General features: G+C 60.7%; 1 protein-coding gene across 1 annotated transcript; it reads left to right on the plus strand.

The window, feature by feature from the left end:
• Positions 1-211: 211 nt before the first annotated feature.
• CUNH1orf53 (chromosome unknown C1orf53 homolog) lies at positions 212-5,119 on the plus strand. Its single transcript, XM_045861359.1, has 3 exons — positions 212-536; positions 3,419-3,520; positions 4,767-5,119. The coding sequence occupies exons 1-3, from the start codon at positions 273-275 to the stop codon at positions 4,836-4,838; spliced, it is 438 nt and encodes a 145-aa protein (XP_045717315.1). The 5' UTR covers positions 212-272; the 3' UTR covers positions 4,839-5,119.
• The last annotated feature ends 4,659 nt before the right edge of the window (positions 5,120-9,778 follow it).

Below are 9,778 nucleotides of genomic sequence, written 5' to 3' on the forward strand. Positions count from 1 at the left end.
AGTCACCCTGGCGTCCCCCGGCCCTTTCTGCACACCTCGGCTCCTCTCGACAGTGACGGTTGTGGCGATCATGCTCAATGTGCATTTGCCATCTCAGAAGAAAAACGGAGGACTGAGAATCCAGGCCCGGAGGCTGGAAATGCGCGTCCCCCGCGGCCCACCAGGTCTGTGCGGCGTCCGGCGGCTGCCGGCTCGGCGGGGGCGGGGCTGCCGCGCAGTGGAAGGCGGGGCCAGGACTCCGCGAGGGCGGGGCGGCTCGGCCTGCGGCGGCCATGACATCCAGGCAGATCCCGGCGCTGGTGGGTGCGGCGCTCGGGGGTCAGCGTCCCGCTGCCCCCTGGCCACGGCCCCTCTGGGTCACAGCAAGGTTCCACCAGCACCCCAGCGTCACCCTCTGCTTTGCTTCTGAGCGAGATCGCGGCGGTGCCGGGTCCCCCTCGCAGGACGGGCCCGTGGGGGCGGAGAGGCTCCCGGCGAGTCAAGAGTTAACCGCGGCAGAGCGACAGATCGCGGACTTGCACGCGGCCGCCTGCGCGGTGAGCCCCCGCCCCCGTCCCGCCCGGTGGCTGGTGCGCCTGCGCTGTGAGGCCCCTCCTGGACGCCCCCCCCCCCGGAGCCCATGCGCCTGCGCGATGAGACTTGTCCTGGCGGGCCTCGGGACCCTGGGGTCCGTGCGCCTGCGCGTCCCAGGCTCACTGAGAGGTTGGGGGACCCCGTGTGACCTGGCCCCTGGCTGCTGACAACACGCACGCTTCCCACCTGTCTTCGCTTGAAAACTGGTCCCGGTCCCTGATCCCGGGCTAAGAGTTAACGTTTGTCCTGAGTGTGAGTCGTCTCTGATCGGTGCCCGAGCTAAATTCCGGCCGTGTGGGACCCATCATCACGCGTGCGTGTGTCTGTGTGTGTGTTATGTGTGGCTCGTGTCCGCATGTGTGTATGTGTGTCTTTGTGTCTGCGTGGGTGTTTGTGTTGAGGCACGGGCGTGCAGGAGTGGATGGAGCTGCGAAGTCACCGGAAAAAACGTGTTGTGCGTTTATCCGCCTGATCAGTCAGACGCCCACCCTCCCATGAGTTTAGAAATGAAAAATCCAACAAGCCCCTCTTTAATTTACCTGATTTTTGTCACCAGCCTCTCGTCCCTTCCCTCCGCTCTCAGGGGCACGATCCCAAAGGAGACTATTGCTGGGCACTCACGTTCTTCCTGGACGAGCTTGAGCTGTTTTCTTCTCTTTGGGGGAACTGGACAATTAATTGCTTGTTAGCATCAATATCAAAACTTAGCGTCTCCCCTCCCGCTTCTGACACCTCGGACTATATGAGTTTAAAGGTAGCATGTTTATATACATATATATATATATTTTATCTCGAGAGAGCAAGTAAGTTCTGTAATAACCTGTTTAATACGTCACGCGGGGCCAGTACTCGGCACGACTGGTGTTACCCGCGCGGCCCGAGCCCGAGGAGCAGACGACAGCCGTTCGAGCCGGCAGGCCCTGAGCACCTGCCTGCCTCCTCCATCAGGCGTTAAACCCCCACAGGGCGTCCTCAGGGAATGACTGCTGTCTTGGGTTCATCTTCCTTCCACTCTTTGTACAAGGACGTGTGACTCCTTCCTGTGCTCCACATAGAAATATGGTAAATATGAACAGACGTGTTCTTTTCAGCGGAAAGGCCCGTGGCATGGGAAGCCAGCTCAGTCGGCCTGGGACAGGAACGAAGCTTTATCTCACTCGGGGGTTCGGGGTTTCTGGGTTTCAGCATTTGTCACAGGCTGACTGTCCGGGGGGCCACAGTAAACCCAGTAAGGAGCTGGTTGTTTTCCTCCTTCCGCAGCCTGAAGCCCTGCCTCCCAGTGGTCCTTCACACACAGCTCCGGGTGGGTCCCTCCCTTCCCTTCCTCCCCGGGCAGGCCCGCCCCACAGAGCATCTGGCTCCCGTCAACCTGTGGGTGCGTTTGTTCCGTCTCTGCTGTCCCCACTACCTGAGGCTCACCCATGAAGACAAATTGAGCTTGGGCGGGCAGCCACAAGCTCCCAGTTTCCCAGCCCACGCAGAAAGGCGGCACGCAGGAGCACTCTGGGAGGCGGCCAGGGGCCCAGGTGGTGGCCCTGGGAAGACCTGGGAGTTATACAGAGTGGAAAGGAGGCTGCTAACAGAGTCTGCTATGTTTTTTGTCTGTTTATCTGTTTTTCTTCTAAGTCTCCAAACACGGACATTGTCAATAAAGTGTGGTCTCCACCGTGGGTCATTTTCAAGTAGCGTGTTCTGCCCCTGGTTTCCTGTCGTCTGCTCCTGGGGTCCCAGAGGATTGGGGAGGCCCCTGGGATGGGTCTCAGGCTTGCTCGCTGGGTCCCCGCTGCGCCGGCAGGGCTTTCCTGGGATGCCTTCGAGGAGACGAAGACTCGAACTCTGCCTGTCCTTCTGTCCCACACTGCATCCACGGAGCACGTTGGATAAAACCTCAACCAGAATAACACATTCAGCCGTGGGAAGACGCTCAGAAGAAGGACTCGGTAGCACACTCGGAAATGGAAGTCCCCTGCCTGTTTGAATGAGAAGGCTGCTGTGAGTGGTGCAGAGGCGCCTTCTGTGAACAAACGGGAGGAAGTCCCTCTGCCAGGAAAACCTCCAGGCTAGAGATAAAGACATCGCCCGCGTGCTCAACATCTGAAGAAGAGGTCGAGTGGTTTCCTTTGCCGTCCCAGCACACGCTCGGGCAGCTCGGGAGACCCATGTTTGGGTGCAGGCAGAGTCCTCGGCTTCTGAGGGGCGGGCAGCAAACTCACGAAGCCGTGTGTGTTGACCTGGTAAAACAATACTTTAGTTTTTGCTGAAAACAGAACTAACGACACCCTTAGAAAAAGGAAAAGAAAATAGTGTAAACTGTTCAATGCGGTCCCACATCACGGAGGCAAAGAAAAGTGTTCCATAATGGTGGAGGTAATACTTTTCTGCAGACTGTTGGTTTCGATTAGCGCCTTTTCTGTGCGTTTAAATCACTTCCCACATATTTGAATCACTGCGATTGCAAGCGCGACTTCTGAGTGAAAGTTCACTTTCAGCCTCTTAAGCTCTTCAGGTCTTCGAAATCACCTGTTGTTCGACTTGGTGCCCGGGAACCAAAGGAAACCCAGGCCGTGGCTGCGCCCTTACTGGGCATAGAGGACCTCTTGTTTCCCCATCCACGTCTCGGGTTTTCTCAGACTGTGTATTTCCCCCTGCTGCCGCCTAAAGCTGGATTGCGCATAATGTTGGAATGCGCGCCCTCGGTCACGGCCACGGGCCTCCGTAATTGCCGGCAAGACCTTTCATACTGTTTAAAGAAAATTTTGCAGAATGTTGTTGTGAGTAGAACGTGGGAGGAGGAAGGTATGACGAAGGTTGCGATGGGTGAATTGTCTTATTTGTGACTCTCCAGGCCGGCCAGCTCAGCTACCTGGACCCGGCCACCGGCTACGTGGTGCTGACGCAGCTCGCGCACGCGCGGAGGGGCTGGTGCTGCGGCTCTGCCTGCAGACACGTGAGTAGTAAACTCTCGCCTTACACCAGTAGTTTGCAGTGCCTCTGTGCCTTTATAAATGCCTGTTATTTGAAAAACAGGTCAAATAAAAAAGCTAAATAGACCCGGAGTGCACTTTTCACAAGCTCCTTTAGCCAGGGACAACGAAGTCCTTAGGACTGGCACGGGACCTTTCCACTTAATGGGGTTTTGGTGACGTGCGCGGTGACTTAGGTCCCTGAAGTGCCGAGGTGTGCAGTCCGTGGGAGCTCTTTCTCACAAGGAAACTTGTCGCGGGTTTTACCTGGGCCGTGCTCAGCAGGTGAGCCCACAGAGGGCAGGAAAGGGGAGCCAGAATATTACAAACTAGGTCCCAGAAAACATTTCTCTTTGTTATTGACAATAAATGGACACCTGCCTAGTGTTGAGAGGTGGATTTAAATGATAAGGATTTTCTTTCTTTGTTCCTCTTTCTCCCCCCCCCTTCTTCCCTCCTTTCTCTCTCTCTTCTTCCTCCTCTTTTCTCCTCCTTCCCCTCCTCCCTCTCCTTCTCCTTCTCCTCTCTCTCCCCCACCTCTGCCATCCTCTGCCTGCAGCCATGACCCCCGCTATCCCCAACTGTCCCTTTCCTGAAATGTCTAGTTCAGTGATTCGGATGTGCACGGAGTCAGATAAACTAACTGCTCCTTCCCTGTTCTGAGCGAAACATAAATGGGAATGGATTCTCCACGGTAACTTTCCGAAAGCCTGCTGTGGTCAGGGAAGTTGTTACAGAGGTGAGATTGTGTGCAGGTGACGCCCTCTGTCCCCAGACCTCCGGGACTGGGTGTTTTGGAGCAAGAAGGTTTTCCTGTAACGGACCCGCTTTGTGACTAAGGAGCACACACTAGGTCCGCGCACCAACGGCAGCCAACATTGAAAAATCAAACCTTCACTTCTGCGCATGTCCCTGCCTGCACCGTTCTCTGCGTCTGATGAAGTGCACACGAGTTTTGCATACCCTGGGGACTTGGGGATTTTCCAAGAGCGAGTTATCCAGAGTAGAATCTTGAAGTTGGAAGGGTGCTTTCAGGAAATGATTCGTGGGCCCTCGTGAGGAGTGTTTGTCAGAGTTCCCGTTGTTCTGCTGTTCACCTGCAGGACCCGGTAGATCGGACGACCTTTATGACCTTCCTGGCCGCCCCTTCTCTCCACGGTGAGGAGCGTTGCGCTTTTCCAAGATGACCGCTACGTAACTCAGTGATGATTTGTTTGATCTCTCCCGCAGTGTCCGTACGGCCAAGTCAACGTCAAAGATCCAGCCAAGAAGAAGCAATTCAATTCCTATTTTTACGTTTGACAAGAATGTCATCTCTGTTCTCCTGCATTAAACCTTATTTAAAGAAACCAGCACCCCAACCCAGAACGGTTCTCTGCCTCTCAGTGCTTGAGCGCCAGGCCCATCGTAAGGGTATCTATGAAAAGGACATCGATACAATGAAAAAGCTAGCACGCGTTGGGGTATTGATAGTTATTTTTCTTTTTGCCTCCCTCACTATCGGACACATATGTTGAAGAAAGAAAATAGCGAATGTTCCATTCAATAAAGACTAGAACCCGGTGGCACCGGTCCCCCCTGAATTTTCCCGAAGCCTCCGTACTGTCTGCTGTTTTTCCCCCGGGGTCGGCAGCCCCGCGGAGGGAGGGGCCGGCAGCCCCGCGGAGGGAGGGGCCGGCAGCCGGGAGCGTTTGGAGACAGGCGCCGTTTTATTTATATCCTGAGCTGCGTGCCCTGCCGCTCAGCACCTGAGTGGCCGGGAAGTGCCGTTCCTTCGGCGACAAGAACGGCGCTCATCTTCCATCTGTTCTCTCAGTGAAAACTCAATCACTCTCACTCGGGGGTCAGGCCACTGAAGACGCCTTGATTAAAGCGCGCTTTCTTCTCCCCCCACGTTTCACTCCTCCGTTCCCTGTGCATCTCCCAGGCGAGTCTCTCTCTACACCCCTCCCAGCCCCTGCTGGGTAGACCCCCAGCCCCCCACCCGGCCCCCCATCGTCTCCAGCCTGGGCCAGGCCTCAGGGACTGTTCTTTGGGGACTGCCCTCCCTCCGCTCACCTCCTCCGCTTCCTGCCGAGGACCCGGCCCCCGGGCAGCCTGTCCTTGCCCACGGAAGGCTGGCTGGACCCGGAGTGGGTCCTCGGCCTCTTCCCCAGGAGGATCTGGAAGGGTCTCGAACACCCAGGGGTCTGTCTTGGTCCCTGCCTGTGGCCCCGGGAAGGACCTCAAGGAGCCAAAAGGGTGTGTGCCTTCTTCCGTGTGCGACCCAGAAGGAGAGCGCTTGCGAACCGTAAAATAGGTGAACAGAAGCCCCGTGAGGTTTTCCTCTTCCCGCGGACGGTGGCTTCTGTGGCACGGTGCGGCAGACATGACACTGCCTCCCCAGCGTGGCCTCCTGGTGCCCCGGGGTTTGCCGGTGCCGGTCCTGGGAGCCCGTGTGGTCTCCGAGGCCCGTGTCGCCCTCTCCGGAAGGGCTGGGGTGGCGGACAGGAGGAGGGGGGTCCACGTGGTGATCCTGGAGGCTGCAGCCGCCTTCCCCCCGGGGAAGGGTGGTGGGTTCCTGGGAGCCCATCTCTCTTCCATTCCCAGGGGGGCAAGGAACAACTGTTTTTGGGGTGGGGGGCGGGGTGCTTGGGGGGGGGGGCTGCTGCCTTTCACAGTCCCAAGAGGGAGAAGAGAAAAAGCCAGAGTCCAAAAAGCCCATCTTTCTGGAGACATGAGAAAGGGGACAGGGCGTTCATTCTGAAAGGCAGCCGCCTACCCAAGAGAGACAGCGTTTTGAAGAAACCCCCTGGCAGCTGGAAATAACTTGGGGGACTCGGCCCCCTGGCAGGCTCTGCCCCAGAGCGCTTCCTGCGGGGAGCAGAGCCGGAGCGGCAGGGAGTCCGGACGCCCGTCACCGAGGACCCTTGTGGGGGCCGCCTGGACTCCCGCGGGCAGAGCCTCAGGCTTTCCTGGCGGCAGGGCCGAGGAGCCGCTGCTGGCCGCCGCGGTCTCGGTGGGAGGGTGGGGGTGGGGCGGCCCTACTGGTTCCTGCTTCTGCCGTAGGAGCCTGAGCCGGGGTCTGCGCTTCTCTGTGGTTCTGGGGGGGATGCTTGTGAACCGCACGTCAGCGCTGGCGCGGGCGGGGGGCTCCCACAGTAAACACGACGGTATGACCACATACACGGGCCTCGCTGCAAGAGGGCGAGCTGCGTTGCATCCGCACATTGCAAAGTGAACATCCAGGTTTCTTGTTGGGCGTGTGTGCACCCAGGCGCAGGCGGGCGCCCGGAGAGACAGGCTTCCCGGTGCCGACCGGCTGGGGAGCTGCCCCCGCTTCCAGGTTTCTGGAGACCCCTGCCGCCAGGCGCCATAAATCAAGGGGGTCGATGTCTAGACTGTTTCTAACACGAGAAACCACAAGGAAGCCGGGGGATCTCGCGGTGGGGCTTACGGGGTGGGGGTGGGGAGAGACTCCTGCGGCAGTGGCTGGTCCCCTCCTGGGCAGGGGCGCTGCCCTCTCTGCGTCTTCCAGCAGGTGGATTAGACGCCACCCCCCCCCCCACCTCGAAAAGCCAGGTTATTAAAAAAAAAAGAAAAATAGCGCCCCCGCACCTGCGGTGAAGCTATGGACTCCCAGACCATATGTATTTGGAACACGAGGGGCCCGGGGGCCCCCTGGGCCCCGCACGGGGCTTTGTTCCACCGCAGCCCCCTCATCCCAAGGCGCCCGCGAGGTTAGCTCCGCACGCACGCGCGCGCGCGGCCCCGCCGCCAGGCACCCGCCGCGCCGGGGCCAAGCTCCGGAGGAGGCTGGGGCGGCGGCTCCGCGCCAGGCCGGCGGCAATCCGCTCGCTGCCTCCCTGGCGGCGCTCCGAGACCTCGCTCTCCCTAGCCGGCCCAGAGGTCCCCCCGAACTGCCCACCCCAACGCCGAGCCAACGCCAGCCAAGCCGCCGCCTCTAGACGGGAGCAAAGGCGTGCGTGTGGGGACTGGGCACCTGCCCACGGTGGGGGCTTAAAACTCGGGGCAATTTTTTTTTTCGCTTCCTGGCAGCAGTTAAAAGGTACTTCTGCCCAAACTATCCCCTCCACTCAGAAAAAAGAGCAAGGCATATTTACGTGTGTGGCGGTGGTGTGTGGTGGGGGGGGGTGGTGAGCACCCCAAACACCTCGGTGGCCACCCTGATTTCTAGAAAAGGCTGTGAAAGGACCCGCCGCTCTTCAGTTAGGGGTCGGGGGTCCCTGGGACGCCCAGCCTACCCAGGCCCTCTGGACGCCCAGCCTGCGCGGCAGCGCCCCGCGCAGGGTAGACCCGCGTCCCCACGAACGGTTTCAAGGTTAAGCTCAAGACCCCAAACGGCCAGACTCGCGGAGCCCTCTTCCTGAGACTCCGGGGGTCAAGGCCTGTGAACCCGGAGTCCTGGCTGGAGGCGGATTGGGAGGTTCGTGACGGCTTCATCTTCCCACCCGAAATTTGTATTCTGAAGTGTGCGCGCCCGTGCGCGCCCGCGCGTGTGTAGAATGGATGTTTACCAAATACTTAAAATGGTTCATCACCCAAAAGTGGGGGCGGGGGGGGAGAGAGGGAGGGAGAGCTGCTTTGGACAGGGATGAATAAGAACACCCAAGCGTTTTCGGGTGGGTGTCGCCATCCATCCACCCATCCCATGGCCTCGCCAGCGACCACAGCCACAGAGCCCGGGAGGCTTGTTGCCCCCCTGGCCGACGAGACGCGGGAAAAGGGGGGGGGTGTTACCGAGGGGAGAAAAAGCTGGGGAGGCCGGGATGGGAGGGAGAGTCGGGGTGAGGGGGCCTTGGAAGACGAACTAGCGGACTCGCTGGCTGGTGAGATCGGTTGGTGAAGCCAAGTAAGTGATCGGGTCGGATGGCGAGAGGCGCCCTGTCTGGGTCCCGAGCCGCACGGGGGATTGGGGGCGGGAAGAGGAAGCCAGAGGGCTCGGCTCCGTGGCTCCTGCAGAACCCCTCGCCAGCCCTAAACCGCCGAGCCGGGCTGGTCGCCGGCAAAGAGGTGGGTCCGCCCCCGCCCAGCCCCACCTGCCCCACACCCCGTGTTGTTACCGCGCGCGGCTCGCAGGCGCGCGGGCGTCCCCAGCTCACCGCGCGGCGGACAAACGCACAGCGCAGGAGCCGCTGTAGGGACACCGGGAGGGGCGGGCGGGGACAGTGGCATCGTCACCCGGGCCGCATCCTGAAGCTGCCAATCTCGCTGCTCACACCCCCTGCCACAGCCGCGCGGGAGCCTCGCGGTGATCCCGCGCCCCCACCCCCCGCGGCGAGGGCGCGCTGGGTCGGGGAGTGGGTAAACCATCGGCCAGAGGCCCGGGTTCTCCGACCGCTTCCCGTGGCCGGAGTTGCCCGGGGCTGCTGGGGCGACGCAGACCCTCGGGCACCCGAGAGCAGGGAACACGACGGACTCCTCCGCCGGTCCAGGGTCTGTAAGTCGGTCTGCGCGCCACGCTCCCCACCCCCAGGCTCGTCTCCCCGGGTTTGAGTCGGTCTACCGCCCCACCCCACGCCCCCCGCGAAAGTTAATGGCCATCTCCACCTCCTTGCTTTTGGCCAGCACGTAGACCCCCGTCAACGCCCCGCCGAGCGCAAAACGCACCCTCAAGAGCTGGGCCTCCGCGCCCCGCCCGGAGCGCTGAGTGATGAAGGACCTGGGGGGCGGGGGCTGGGGGGCAGGAATGCGCGGTGATCAATCAACGGCTTGGCCCAGCTCCCCGCACCAGCTACCGCCCCTCGCCGTCTAGGCAGGCTCGGCTGCCGGTGGCATCTGCTAGGTGGGAGCTCGGGGGAGGGCCACGGCGGCTGGGGAGCCGAGCCCAGGGCGCGCCGCCGGACCTCAGCCCCCTGTGGCGCCCAAACCTCAAGATGCTGGGGCTTTATGAGGTTCTGTAACGGCGAGGCCTCCATTAACACCTCCCCGGATTACTGAGAGGCTGGAAGGGCGGGACTCGGACTCGGAGAGCTTATCCGGGCGCCGGCCCGGGGGTCCCTCTTCCCACCCCACCTCCTCCCCTTCTCGAGATGGAAGCATAAACAGAAAATAAAAGACAGGTGGAGAGAGCTGCCGGCCAGAGGTGAGGGATGAGAGAGAAAGAGAGAGAGATTCCCGTCCAACGGCTCACGCGGTGTATTTATTTGGATTAACAGAGGAGCCCTCGGGAGACCCGGGGACCGGCCAGCACCTCCGGCCGCCGCCTCCCGACCTCCCTCGCCCAGGTTCCGGGCGGGACC

This window comes from Phyllostomus hastatus, unplaced genomic scaffold (genome assembly GCF_019186645.2).
Source record: "Phyllostomus hastatus isolate PE091 unplaced genomic scaffold, TTU_PhHast_1.1 phas_contig_148, whole genome shotgun sequence".
Lineage (NCBI taxonomy): Eukaryota > Metazoa > Chordata > Mammalia > Chiroptera > Phyllostomidae > Phyllostomus > Phyllostomus hastatus.

Coding starts and splice junctions, on each gene's coding strand:
- CUNH1orf53 (XM_045861359.1), top strand. CDS start 273: ATGACATCCAGGCAGATCCCGGCGCTGGTGGGTGCGGCGCTCGGGGGT. Junction 537..3,418: donor TGCACGCGGCCGCCTGCGCG/GTGAGCCCCCGC, acceptor GTGACTCTCCAG/GCCGGCCAGCTCAGCTACCT. Junction 3,521..4,766: donor GCGGCTCTGCCTGCAGACAC/GTGAGTAGTAAA, acceptor TCTCTCCCGCAG/TGTCCGTACGGCCAAGTCAA.